The sequence below is a fragment of the Augochlora pura genome, chromosome 7 (genome assembly GCF_028453695.1).
Source record: "Augochlora pura isolate Apur16 chromosome 7, APUR_v2.2.1, whole genome shotgun sequence".
NCBI classification, from domain to species: Eukaryota; Metazoa; Arthropoda; class Insecta; order Hymenoptera; family Halictidae; genus Augochlora; species Augochlora pura.
Window position 1 is genome coordinate 30,867,140 of NC_135778.1, and position 15,257 is coordinate 30,882,396.

Here is a 15,257-nt window from a genome sequence, read left to right on the forward strand (position 1 = left end):
AGATCACCTTAAGAATCAAAGGTTTACAATCTTGGTACACTCTGTATAGACGTTGCGACAATTATTTTCTGTAATTTTTATAATTCATCAAAAAAAAAAAGAAAATGACAGACGTCAACGATGCCGGTTTTGTGTTTCAGGTGATCGGGCGACTCGAATTCGGCGGACCAGACTGTCAAGACTCAGCTTTGAATCATTGGAGAGAAGTCTGCAGCTCGCCGCAAAGGCAGATCGCTGATTGGCACAAATTAAGGGAGTAATTAGTATCTCCCAGCCCCATCGATTTTCCTGGTATCCCATCTCCAACGATCCGAAAACCCCACATCCTTCTCCATTATAAAACCACCGATCCAACCCTCTGAAACCCTACGATGAAGTAGGGTATCTGTTTTGTAAACCTAATACTCGATGTATATTAGGCTTGAAGCGAATGGTGGCATGTCCACCCGCGATCGATGCAACTGCGGGTTCGCTCCGCGAAACGTGTAGTGTTTCGACACCGGCGATTTTCATTTCTTGCGAACGCGAACGAACACACGCGTTTCCGATCGATTTTCGCGCGCTGATTACGTCAATACTCTTCGAAATTCCATCTTTGGTTTTCGGGGCAATTAAAGAACGAAAGTAAATCCACCATTGTTAATTTTTGTTTGCACATTCGGTGGTAATAATTATGCGCTTCTAACTTACCTAGAGGTGTTGTTCGAATTAATTGGCATATCGTAACTTCGTGTCATGCATGCCGACACATGTTTATGCAGCGGTTCAATTTTGTCATAAATCAAGCGTATTAAAGACCTAATCATTTCACGTAGTAAAATCAAACTTGTAACCTTACAAAGAATATTGGTATACATAGTGACATATCACTAGATTGCAGATCTTTATGCAAAAGAAAACTTAAATCCATTAATTGCAACAAAGATTTGTTCTTTCTTTAATAATTTCAGTGAGTTGAAAATTACATACAGACGCTCTTAAATTCATTCAATATTTACATTGTTTGAAATTTCATCTACTTATTTTTATTATAAATGCATAAAAGTCTGCAGTCTACGTATTACAATCGTAGACAGCATGTGTCAGTTGCAAGAAACTGACTAATTTTATTCAGTTATAAATGATATAATCAGATTGCTCAGTTTTTTATTGGTGTCACTGTTTTGTGTTTCATTTAATTAATTTTTCCAGAAGTACACAGAATCCGGAGTTTATACACAAATTACAAATCACGTTTGTTCTTAAAAATCTGTACGTATTGCTCTGACTGGGTTGCTATTTTTTGATGAATTGATATGACTTTTACAAACAAAAAAGACTGTTTAAATGATTTGAAAATTGTCTGTGATGTAATACGTTGAAGGCATTTCTTGAATAATTGTTTAAACACGTATTTGTGCTCCAACATCTTATTCAGCAATAATAGCTGTTTAGAATCACTTAATTATTACCTTAAAAAATCATTTGCCAAATGGATAACTTGCATTCCCCATAAACTAAATTTTCCCGAAAACTGCATCCGGTTAATCGAAGAGTTAACAAATTCCTAATCAGCTCATGAAAACTCGACTATCGATAGAAATATTTACTAAAAGCCACCGCTTCAAAATAAGGAGGAAAAAAGCAAACAATGCAAAAGCAGCGAATTTCATGATTCAATTGTCAAAACAACGTTCGTGGGGGGAGGAATCCATCCAGCAAACGATAAAACTCCAAATCCGAATACTAGATCGATATGAACGTCAGCGGGGAACATCTTGACGAGACGCAGTGGCAGTCGATCGCGAGTGCAACGCATACAAAATGCTTTACGATATAAATATAGTAATTAAGATTTCCGACCAGATGGGAAAGCGAGAAGGAGGACGAAGCAGTTAACTATTAAACAATCGAGTATCTTTCGATTACCGGACACCGGGTGTGGCGAACATGGAACCGTGTCTCCCGGAGATCATTGTTTTTTCGACGGAGAGTTGATTTGGCATCCGCGTCGCGAGTCCAGAAACAGGATTTTCGGTTCTTTCATGTTAGATTGTCGAAGAAGCATCCACCATTGAAACAATTTTAAAACGGCGTGAGCGTGCGAGTTGGATGAGTCTCTCATGTTTCGCTGGAAACCACGGTGTAAAAAGGAGAAGTGGTTCGATTTCGTCCTTATCTTTGCGATCTTAAAGATTTACTTTTTATATAGAGTCCGCTAGGTGCTCTATGAAACCATCGTGCCATCGGTGCGAGTTTCTATCGTGCGCGCATGCGTGCGGTAGCCACAATAGCAGGCAGGCCGGGACGAGTTCGCCGCTCGTGAGCCAAATGTGGCTCTTTCCCCTTCTCACGTGCTTCGTGGCTTGTCCCCACTACGCACCTTCAGCATCCCTGCATACTCGCACGACATCGTCGTGACTTGCGACGCGGCGTGATCGATGACAGAGTCTTGAGAAACGATACATTGTCTCTTCTATGCTCCACGCGGGACTGCCAATGTTATATAGCAATGCGCATGGGTAGAAGTAGTAGTGTTACGGAACCGAAGTAGTGGAAAAAGACAGAGATTGTTGGAGCGTAGCCTGTACTACAGTAACACTACCGTAGTAGTACCACGCGTATTTAATATATAATTTAAATATGTAATGTATTGATGAACAGTGATGGAAAAATTAACATTTCGTGGTACTAAACTTGTGAAAGTAAACTTTCAGCGTCGCAGAGATTTTGAGATGAAACAATCGCAGACACCTTTCCTTCTTACAACGTGCTGGAAACACAAACCTATGGTTTTACGAATTAGCGACAAGTGCTGGATGTAACGGAATGTTCCGTCGTGGAGGCTCAGGAATGAATTCTGCACCTTTAGATCGACAGAGATTTATTGAAAAATACTTTCCGTAAAATTCACCTTGAGCCAATTTTTCATAGACAAAATTTCCCGTTAGATATTGTATTCTAGTGTAAATTACGTTTTTGTTTAACGTTTTATGGTATTTTTTCACAAAGAAACAGTAACATCTTTTGTAACCACATTTTCAAGATTTGTTTACACATGTTTGAATAACGTTTTAAACATTTCTTAGATCAAAAAAACTTACAATTGATGACATTGGCTACTTTAAGACATGGTCAAACTTTGAAAAGATGCTGCCATGATTGTGACCATTTTGTTTATTTAAAATGAAAAAATACGTAAGATTTTTAATTAGTATGAATTTGGTTATGGTCGATGAAGATATAAAATTAAAAGTTGGCGATATTTTCATATTTAATTATCGATTTTGGCTACTGATTTTCTAATATTATTAGTCCAAGAAAATGCAAACAAAAATTTCCGTTGCACGGGTTGTAAGCATAAGTATACTTTGAAGGCAATTTGTTAACACATTCGCAGACATTTTCATTGTGATGTAAAATAATATGAAATGTAATGGTTTCAGTATAAGTTCATTAAAATTTTAACTTCTGAGGAAAACACATTTAACGTATCGTATACTAATATCGATCATACATTATGAATATCTTGATTTAAAAAATTCAAACACAAAGTAGTGTAGATGTTTGTTTTGAATCCACAATTATTTCGATTAACTTGATTCCGACCTGATCTCCCGACTTGAATTTTTTTTTCATGCTAGAGGGACCAGTCTGTTAGACCATAACTAGAATGCATTTTTTAAATTTTGCTACTACTTGGAATGACAAAAGAAACTAAAAAATTCTTATTTCTTAATTTTTTTAGGTCAGCCTATAATGAAAATTTAAAAGTCGCGTTTTGTAGATATCGGTAATTTCTTCTTTATTCTGCATTCAAAGTCGCATCAACCACCAGATGGGTTATTAGCGACTCAAGGCAGATTTAAAGTTTGTTGTACAGTTGGGACTGTTTCAAGTAATGCAGTAGATGCTCGATTGTTTCTTTGTTCTTCAGTGTGTCATTTAGAGGAGGTCTGATGTTATAGCATTGTCTTTCTCTGCGGCGAGTTTTGCAGTGTAAGATGACGTAATCAACTGTCGGGGGAGTGTTGCATGTTACACAAATTCGTGGTTCTTCTTTGCTGACGAGGTATCGGTGGGTAAGTTTCGTATGGCCTAGTATTATTCTTGAAACCACGACCTGATCATGTCTTGGAAGAGTGTAAAATATGCTCTTTTTGAAAAAGTTATTTTTTAGTATGCCTAATCGTGGGGAAGATGAACTTTTCCATTCGTTATTCCATTCGTCTGCAATCGTTTTTTTTTAAGTATATGGGTCAGAGTTTCTGGTGGTAGGTTGTTGTTAGATGGAATGTAGGATGGTGAATTAGCTGCCTCTTTGACCGCTTTGTCGGCTTTTTCGTTTCCGTCAATCCCGACGTGGGAGGGGATTCAGATTGTTGTTACTGTGTTATTTCTTAGGGATGCTTCTATATATGCTTTTTGGCATTCTTGGATGATGGGGTCATCGGACCAACGATTTTGAATAACTGTAATAGCGTTTATGGAATCGCAGAAAATGGTAAAATTCTTGTATTGATGGGAGGAAATGTTCTCCACGGCGTGTTTTATTGCGTTGATTTCACAGAAGAAGGCTGGTGCTTTCGGATGCAGTTTGGTTTTTTGGATCGTTTGATTATTAACAACTGCATATCCAGAACCGGTTGAGGTATTGGAGCCGTCAGTATATATTTTAATGTGGGTTGGTAATTTGTTATTCAGTTCTTGGAATAAGGTATTTAGCGCGACATGACTGTTCTCTTTTGGTTATGCTCCACTAATGTGGTATTGGTCTCGATTTTTGGGATGGACCATGAAGGGATGCTAGTGATTGATCTCTTTGTTGTGGTCTGAATTTCTAAGTTGAGTTCTCTCAAATAGTTATGGTATGCATACTTTTGTGGAGAGGAAGCGGTTTTAATTGCATATTTAACACTAAGATACTTTCTTCTGGACTGCAACGGTGATTCGTGATAAACGGTGATTCGTCACAACGGTGATAACGGTGTTGGAAAGGACGTTGGGGTTTCGTTGCTAAGTATAGATTGTAGAGCCACAGTGGTTGACAGGTCGGGTTCTAACTTTTTTTATCAGACAATGGAGTCTATTTTTCATGCTCGAGTCTTGGAGTATGGGGTGGATTGCTTTAAGCATAAGGCTTAAGGCTTTTGTATCAGGAGTGTATTCCGCGGCGATGCCATTTGGGTTGTCGTTACCGATTGAAGTCTCCAAAAAACTTCAGTTGAGTGAAGGTGAGGGGGAAGTTATTACTGAAATCTTTCAAAATAGATTTAGCTGGGCTTAGAATATTCTCTATTCCTTCTATGATTCTAGTCGGTGATCGTATACGCTTCGGTTTTTTTCTTCAGGTTGGTTGATGCAATCGAGTCCAAGGCCGGGAAAGAGTCTTCGGCGTTTAGACTTGTGGTTATAGGTTTAAGTTCATTAGTGGTCTGGATCTCCGAAGAGTTTGATAGTGGTATTTTTTAGAGGGTAGAGGTTTCAGTATTACTTGATTCGTAGGGTGATTCGGTGGTTGTAATAGAGTAGTCCATGCATTCAGTGGCGTTGTTGCTGAGGGTTTCGTTATTTTCTTTGTTTCCAGTTTTAGTAGAAATTCCGTTTGGGATCCTTTTAGATTCTTGAGAGTTAGGTGCGTATGTTGGTTGTTCTGATGGTTGGTTACTGTTAGTTGGATTTAGCACTAATGCAAATTTTGCAAGCAAATTCTTGCTTGCATAGGAAACAGCTCACTTTGTCGGTAAATACAAATATTCTGTATTGTGTGTCTTCGTGGGTAATTGAAAACGTATCGGGTATCTTAGACACATCGTCTGGATTAATATAGATTTGCCTCTTAAAACTCATTACATGGGGAAAACCAATCTCGTGAATTCCAGCTCGTAAAAAGGAAAGTTTAGATGTCAGTCTGATGTGGTCGTTCATTAGATATTTTTCGATAAAACTGTGGGGTATGGTAGGGGAGACACTATATAGAATTATTCTTTGTGACGGGTTTAATAAAGGCCGGTCTGAGGTTGTTATGTTGTTAATCGTTAATATTTTGTAATTGGAAACGAAACTTTTAGCAGTAGTTTTGTTATCCAGATAGATTACTTGTCGGTGAGAGGTCTGGTTCCATGTTCTGGGTTGTTGTGATCAGGAGACTCGTAGAAGTAACACCCTTGAAATTTTCTATTGTCGTGATAAGCGTATCATAGCGCAAACATACACACTACGGCAGTCGCGAGTGGATATAAACATGTCTAAACGTATTTTCAACTTCAAAATGTATTTCTTAATTTTTCGTTACAGGCTCAGATGAAAAGATTAAAGAACGAGTTTTTTTTAAACATATCTTGTTACTCCAGATAATAGCAAAATTGTAACAACGTAGTTTAGTAATTACCTTGTATACAAGTCCCTCCATCATCTAAAAAAATTCAAATCATTTTATTTTAAGAAAATTATTGCTTTTTAGAAAGTGTTCGAATATTAATGAAGTCATTATTAATTAGTAGATCGTGTTTCATGTTTTCACAACGATTTTAACACGATACTATTATTCGTCGATCCGAAGAATCCATTTAAGACCACCGCTACGGAACATGTTGTTACTGCACGCTGTACAATAGCTTGAATAGAGAGAGGTTTGTTGATTATTCGTTGTTGAGTTCAATGCGTAACCGATAGGCAAACGTTTGCGAATGTATGTATCGGCGGATCAGCCGTTCTCCAACGATAAAACGAAATGTGTTTTCGTGGGCGGATTGCGCGCCCAAGACTGAAAGTTGATTATGTTTTGGTGCTGTCTCATCGGTAATGTCCGCGCGGCTCCGAAATCCGTCGTTCTTGGTAGGATCTCCGTAGATCCACCATGTGTCTGTTCCCTTTGTTAATAGAAAGAGTCACCCAAAAGCCAACGTTCCGACGTAGATCCGCGAGAAAAAACAGACCACGTTCGGAAAGATTCGATCTGTTTGCGTAGCTGATATACTTTGTTCACCAGGAACGCTGATTAGGATCTTGAATCGATATGCGAAAATTGCTGGATGACTTTTAGAGTGATTTCTGCATAGGTATGCATGAGACGATCCTGGAAAGGTCGAAAACATTGACCAAGCTTACGCTCCGTTGCGATTGCTCGCCTGTGCCAACCAGTCCGATTAGAACATGATCGATCGAACAGCGGAAGAAACCGGCGAGAAACTTGATCGCACGTAAAAGCATGAACAAAGCGGACCGAGCGATCGCAGCGCTGTCGTCGGGTGCTATTGAAGGCCGCTTCGCGATTGTAAATATGTAATTTATGTTTAAATAGAGAAGGAAACGCGGACTCTTTGTTTGATTGAGAACCGTGCGTGGTTTTCAATCGCTGTCGAAGGAGGAAATTTCATGACACGGAGTAGAACGAGACTTGGATGTCGGAGGGGAGTGATAATGTCCTCGTCGGTATGTCTCATCATAATCATAAGAGTAATCCGCTTGTAAAATACCGTTGACGATTATTTAATCGATTGGATCCTGTTTCGAGACCGTCGTTGCTGGCGGAACATTTTTCTTTCTTACCGAATTCTTCGTTGCCCATTGACGGGGTTACCGGACGACTTTCTTCGAAATAAAATTCTCTTAGAATCTGCCATTAAAATATAGGATATTTTTTCCTAAATGGACAACAGAAAAACGAAGACATTTCTGAAAATTCTTGGAAAGTAGGAGAACAAAATAAGAAAAAGGAGAACATGGCATCCAAAAAGAGGTTAGATGGTAACCCTGCTATTCAATCGGTCACTGGATCTGCGAATTCGTCAGAATATGAGATCGAAATCAAGTTATCGTTACATTGCTTGTTTGATCGGTTACAAAGCTCGTAGGAGTTATCCGTTTGTAAGATACCATCAACTTGTTCGGTCCCATTCGAATGATTGTTACATTTGATCGATTGCTGAATTTCGAATTTGTTAGAATAATTCGCTACCAGCACTGATTTGTTCAGTTGGCTTCCGGTTGAAATTCGCCATCGACCGACGGTACGTTTTGCATTCTTACCGACTTATGGCCGCGTTTGATCGATCACTAAGTTATACGTATGATTTATTAGAATGTGAGTTCGAAGTTGCCCCGACGTTACCACGATCGACTGCATCGCATTCTTATCAAATTGTTAGATTTACTCGATATATATTATATATATTACTGGATATAGACTGCCCAAACTGGTTTTAAGTCTAGAAAAAGCAACTTTTCCTCAGCGAGAATGTTCTACGTGGTTTTTTCAACAAGTTATTAACGAAAAATATGGAACGATCAAAGAGCGAGTACAGTTAACCGATAAATACCGAATAATGGTCATGTGGTGCGTTGCATTTTCTCTTTGTTTCAAAACACTACAGCGCGATAATGACCAATTGGAAGAATCTTGCTGAGACTTTACAGGCTTCAGCGAAAGAATTCTGTACCGTGACCAAATTATCAATTAATGTGAAATCCCCAAAACGTGACATTTGGGGACAAATTAAAAGTCACATGGTTGCAGAATGTTGCAAATTTAATTTATACTGTAATGTTCGTATTTACGTCAGCTTTTAATCAGAAAACAGAACTTCAATGGAATTCGAAGGATTAGTGTTAAAATTTGTATTTTTTTTTTATATTTATAATTTAAAGTAATTTACTTACTGCATTTAATAGAATCTGTACTCCATACGATAACATTTGAGCAAATCAAAAATCGTTTCTACACGGCAAAATAAGGAAAAAGTTATTACAACTTTGTAGTCGTATTTGTCAGATCTTTGCAAAACGTTACAACTTTCTTCTACTATAACGTTCACATTTATGTTTAATTGTAGGAGGACAAAATTCAGTGGGACTTGTACGCCAATTATAAGTAACAAGAATTAACAATTAGATTTAAAATTTGTATTTTTCTCTTTTCTCTTATTATAATATTAGCTACTTACAGAATCGAATAATTGAATTAAGGATTATACATAAAAATAGCAATATATGGAAATTAAAGTTTTCTTAAATAGTTATATTACAGTTATTTTAAAGCTATATTTTAATCGATCAATGTATTTCACTATTGCTACAAAAATTGTTCGAAATAATGTTTGCATAGAAAACGAATTATCACCATATTTTCGGAATTGTCGACTACTGTGCACGGGAAAGTAACCCGCAGTTGCACAGTCACGTTCATGATTTGTCTGCTGTATGTACTCGCTTTCTGATTGGTTTTTCGTAAATAACTCGTTCACGAAGCTACAGAGAATATTGTCGTTGAAGAAAAAGTGAATTCAAATCATCTCAGGAATCTTTTCCTGGCGTATATTAATTCTGGAACACCATGTATAATCCGTAACTGTGCGAAAAATCCGCTTGTGAAATAACCATCGGCGTCAATTTATTCGAATTGGTTCGTTCAAAATTCGGGGCACCTCGCATTCTTGTTCAATTATCGTTGTATTCGATCAGGTACCGGGCTCATAATCGGCGAGAATAAATGTGATTCGCTTGTCAAGTACCGATAACGCTGATTTACGCGATTGAATTCCGTTTGAAATTCGCTATCGGACAACACACCGACGCGCCCGTCGTTAACGAGCGCTTCGCATTCTTCTATCGAATTATTGTTACATTTGATCAGTTACTGAATTTAGATGCGCATATAAATATATATTAACTAGAGTATGGAGGGTTGACATATTTCTATCCGTTCCGCGGTGAAATTGATCGACACACGCACTCAAATTATTATCGACACAACGTATTTAATTGTACAAGGGAAGTTTACGTTCGAAGGCCCGTTTGCATGTATCACAAACACACCACTGCGATTAATAACGAGTACCGATTCATTATTTCAGACACCCGGGTTCGGAAATAACCAAGTTACTTGAGATTTTGAGGTATTTTCAGAATAACGCGGTTCACGGCGAATTATTCGCTCGTTCGAAGAGTTCGTAGCGGTTACAATCGGATCATGTGAAATGACAACACGTGGCAAGCGTCGTTCGTTACTGTTTGTCAGAAAAAGGAAATTATTACCTGTTAGCAAGACACAGGAAAAATGCAATGCAAGAATACAAAAAACGCTGCATAGCGGCCAAAATCGAATTTCTGAAGTTTCAATTTCTAATAACTTCTCCATACTTCTAAATCCTTAGTATTAGCCATTTTCTGGTAACAAAAACTTTACAACAAAATTCGTTGGTATCTACATTTCCATCACATATCAATATAAAAAGTTTCGAAAAGGGATTTTTTTTATCAGAAATGGAAATTACCTCTATTTCCAAAATGCTAATGCATATTTCATATTTCAACATTAAAATAGTGGTAAAGATATTTTGGCCGCGTAAAACGGTATTCTATTGCATTCGAGACTGCGCCGCTGCGAACTTTAAGAAAGGGTAGCTCAAGTGTTAAGTAACTTTAGAACCCAGGATTGTTGCTAAACGCGAACGTTCGTGCACATCTAAGTGATGACGACGATTTTACTCGAGGCAAAGATGTTCCTAGAAAAGGATTTTAATGTATTGAACACTCGAACGGAAAGTAGAACAGCGATTTTCGACGTAGACTTGCCCAGACTTCAGATCATTTCAAGGAGGTAATTAAGCACCAAGAAATAAAATGGTTGATAGATGTATGAAAAGAAGCAAGGTGAACTTGAATCGAACCCGAGTTGGACATTCCAATCGATCTTTTCATTTCGAAATTTTACCGATTACAAATCATTCGTTTCACTTAACACGCTCATTGTTTTCGACGATATTGCAACGCTGTGTTTGGAGAAATAGTCATTGTAACATGAAATAGAAGTATTACCAATGAAAGTGTTAAGTCTTACCAAACAATTGTATATTTTGTTTAAGAGCGAATAAAAACGAAGATAGACCACAATCAGCAGCGTTTTCAAGGAAAAGATTTAAACTTTAGCAGAAAAGGGTGAAGTATTCTAGAAATTAAGTGCAGTAGTGCTTCGGAAGTTACCATTCGAGTCTCTGGAATCAATGCGTCGCTGTGCACTCTGGCCACCACCTTCGGTTATACTACGTTCGACGTGAACTGACACAAACTGTAAATAGAACATTCACGTGATGGGTGTTGTGCGGCTGCAACTGAGTAGCAGCTAGACGACAATGCTCAGAAGAGAATTTCAGAGGTTTCTCATCGTGGACCCTTGCATACAAAGTAATTTTATATAAAAGGGCTGGAAAATCGTCTGCACTTCAGACTTGTATGCATCTGTTTGACTCACGAACCGCAAAAATACAGTTAATACGTACAGTTTGATGAAATTCAATATTATCTTCAAAGAAGGTATCAGAATTATTAAAACTAAGTGATGGTCGAATTCAGATTGCATCATTCCGTGTTACACGGAGATTCAGAATTTATTAGTCAATTTCTGTAGTGAGCGTCTAATTGTCTTTTAATTATTTCTAAATTGTATTGAACATGATATATAAGTGAACTTTTAATACGCATTAATTTCTAGATTCAACAAAACAATAACATCGAATTATCACCGTGTAGCGATGGATCAAAATTGATCCAGAGACTGTCATCCAAGAGTTTATTTCTTATCGACGTAATCTGCTAGATAAAAACTCTTGTATGTCAATTATGATGTATATTATAGTTAATTAATTAACTAACTAACTAATTATCTCTTGCGCGGCGATATCTGGCTATTTTGTCCTGATGTATCAAAATTATGCTTCAATTCCAGGGTGTCTAGTGACTAAGTTGCGGGGAACAAATGGACTTTCCAACAGCAAGTCGGAAAGCTCGTGCGTCTTTCGAAGCACTACTGTAGACAAACCGACTAGCGAACATTGTAAGTATACGGATCAATGAAAACCAGAAAGATTATTAGTATCCGTTACCCGCTGAAGAGAAACGCAAACGGTCAACGCGATTCACGAAATATCGATTTATTTTACTTATGGCATCGAACATTCTCATTAAATACAACCAGAAAGTAGAACGAAACTTTATTCACATTGAGGGGATCCACTCTTCGTAAGAAAACACAAAAACGAAAAACGAAAAGGCAACGACAAAAACAGTACGAACCAACACCCAATAATGAAAGTAACGGCAGCATTGCAAATATAATATCACATACAAAGACTAGACACCGAACACATTAACATTTCCATGCTTATCGCATAAGTATAATGGTAACGAGAAAGGAAGGAAAAATGAAAAATGAAACAGGAAACCGGGGGTCTCCTTGTGGGCGGCGAACGCGATGCTATAGAGGCCGTGACATTACAGTGACGAAGACATTACGGTAAGCACAACGTTGCGGAGATTGCGACGTTATGCCAAGCGTAAGGCTGTGACGTAACGGTGATCGTGGTGCTGCGGAGATCGCAATGGTACAGAGACCGTGACACTGCGGCAATTGCTACGGTATTGAGATCACAACGTTGCGAGGATCATGATATGGCACATGCTATACTGACCGCGGTAATATAAAGATTCCAACGTAACAGCTTTCACCGACAGCATCGAGACCGTGACGATATGACGATCGCGACATTATAGCGAACGGTACAGTGACTCCTACGGTACAAAAACTATAATGTGAGCCGTTTACTGCACGAATCGATTAACTCCATTTTTTTTTTTAAATTAAGTTTTAGTGTCAATGTGCTTGGTGTAGTGATAACTTTTTATATTTACAATAACTTTTCCCGATAATTAAGATTAATTCTATTACACGACAAACATTTGTTGACCACTAAATGATAAATGATTTATTTCGAAATGTACGACCAAACCATAAATGATAACGGTGAATTTTTTAGTACCGTCTTGTCAGAATTTAAGTAAAAGAAATTAGTCAGTCACAATCTAGTCATCGCAGAATTAAGTATTATTGAAGTCAAATTAATTATTACTAAGAATAAAGTTTAATTTGCTATATTTTAACTTCTACTGTGAAGTAAAATTAATTCTAATCAAGAATAAAGTTTAATTTGGTGTATTTGAACTTTTACTGTGTAGTTTGCCAGTCTTACAAGACTACATATTTTTCAGCCTTTTCAACATCACTTTCAGATCGCATTTTGATTCGAATTGTTATAAATAATTATTTCAATTTGTCAGTGGTTTTAACAAATAATAATATATTATAACAGAACCATTAATATACATTTTTATGAAAAATCTGTGATAAAAATATCTCATAATTATCTTTTTCTGTGTTGTAAACTTAAAATTTTAAACACTAAAATTAAATTTACTAATATTTTCACTTGCCGAATCAATTATTAACTCTGCCAGTAACATAAAAATGGTAACATTACTAACGATTACCTTTTGCCTATTTTTTCTTATAAATTTATATAACGTTAGATGAAAGTTATGAAGAGAATTTTAGAAAATAATATACATTACTTCATGGTGTTATTCCAATTTTTATTTTATGGAGTTAATCAATTTGTGCAGTGAATGGCTCATGTATCGGTGATTGGTAATATACAGAGACAAGCGTCATTTAGCGAATTTAACGTAACGGCAAATGCGATGTTAGTGTGATCGCGAAGTATGGTGAACGCAGCGGTATAGAGACCACCGCGGAGTTTGTGACATTATGGGAACTTGGACACTGTGGAAATTGCAGTAATCGCGACACTACTGGGTCGATGACGTAAAGGCAATTACGCGCTACAGTGACAGCAAAGTTATCGCCAAGGTAATGCTTCAGACACCGCGGTGGTACCATATTGAGACTATTGAGACCGCACCTTTATGATATGAGTAACGCTATAGTGATCGCAACGTTGTGGAGCGTGTAACGTCCAGTTGATCGTAACGGTATAAGAACAACGATTGAGATGGCGACGTCATGAGTTCTGCGATACTACAAAAATCGCATTGATCGCAATACTATGTAGGCCGTGACGTTACGACGATCGTGATGATACGAAAGCCAGGAGTTATGGATAGAGCGTCGATATGTCCGGGACATAATGACTATACAACGCTATGAAGGCTTTGATGTGAAAGCAATTACGATGCTATAATAAATGTAATGCTAGGGTATTGTGTTGTTATAGAGACTACAACGGTGTAGAGAATGTGACGTAATGGTAATCACGACGGTATAATAACCACGACATTAACGCAAGTGTCACGTTACGGAAACCGCTGCGGTATACAGTTTATGTCATAACGATGACCGCGACAGTATCGTGTCTGCAACGTTAACATAAGCGTGACATTATGCAGCTATGACAGTATAAAGACCATTGTCGCTGTAAATTTATTCAAATGTCACGTGACTTTATCCGTGACGTTATGGATGAAATTACAGGACATTTCAGGAAATCCACAACAACACTAATAGGGCGACACCATGACGAGTGCTACAACGAGTACAACGATATAGAGACTATGACACAATAGTGAGCGCGACGTAACGATATATGTACTTAGTAACGTAACTGCTAACGTAACGTAACGTTACTGCCTGCGCGACAAAGGTTGTGACGCCATGGGCATCGCGACGCTATGAGAACTACGGAGACCGTGACACTACAAAAGACCGAACAGTGTTATGCGATCTACGAGAGTAGCCGGATATTTATTTATTTGCTATTTACAGATATAACTATGTAAGAAACGAATATAATAAGTAGCACGTAGCGAAGTATTTCATGAAATGTCATCTGGCATATTTTTACGGTTTCTTTCGCGCAAGATGGCGATTTATCTATATATACAGAAACAGGGAGCTCCACAAGACCAGTAAATGTGTTGCAAATATAATCAGTCGTACGTCGGCACGGAATGCTGGAAAAGCACCATTCTTATCGCATAGTTTCCTTCCTTTCGTTTCCGCGGAACGTTTGTGAACGAATACGTACGAATACTCTCCACGCTGCAAAGACAACAATCTTTTGTACCGAAACATACAATGTAGTTGATACTTATTTATGGAATATAGAAGGATTCGCTTCGATATCACGATTTTTTTCCCATTTTTTTGCGACGACTATGCTCCGCGACAGAATGACGAAAGAAGTGACTTTTAGTTGGAACGGTTTCGATACCATATACATATTAAGGGTCTCTCAAAAGTTACTTGCAATCGAGAAATGAATGGTTCCTGAAGTCATTTGGAGTATCTCTGTCCATGGTGGAAATGCAATAATCAACTTTATTATTAATGAAAAATATGAACCAATCAAAGGGCGAGTACAGTGAATGAATTTCGGCTTTGCCACAGGCGTGACGCAGTTGCTATTTTGCGGGTGAAGTCCAATTCC

The 15,257-nt window shown here is 37.8% G+C and overlaps 1 protein-coding gene across 2 annotated transcripts in view; it reads left to right on the forward strand.

The window, feature by feature from the left end:
- The window catches only part of Syt4 (Synaptotagmin 4), a 32,990-nt gene extending 22,118 nt beyond the window's left edge, over window positions 1-10,872 (forward strand). For both annotated transcript variants that reach the window (XM_078184758.1, XM_078184760.1), the window contains exon 6: window positions 141-10,872. In XM_078184758.1, coding sequence (XP_078040884.1) covers window positions 141-260 — 120 coding nt within the window. In that variant the 3' untranslated portion in view covers window positions 261-10,872. The remainder of the gene's footprint in view (window positions 1-140) is intronic.
- The last annotated feature ends 4,385 nt before the right edge of the window (window positions 10,873-15,257 follow it).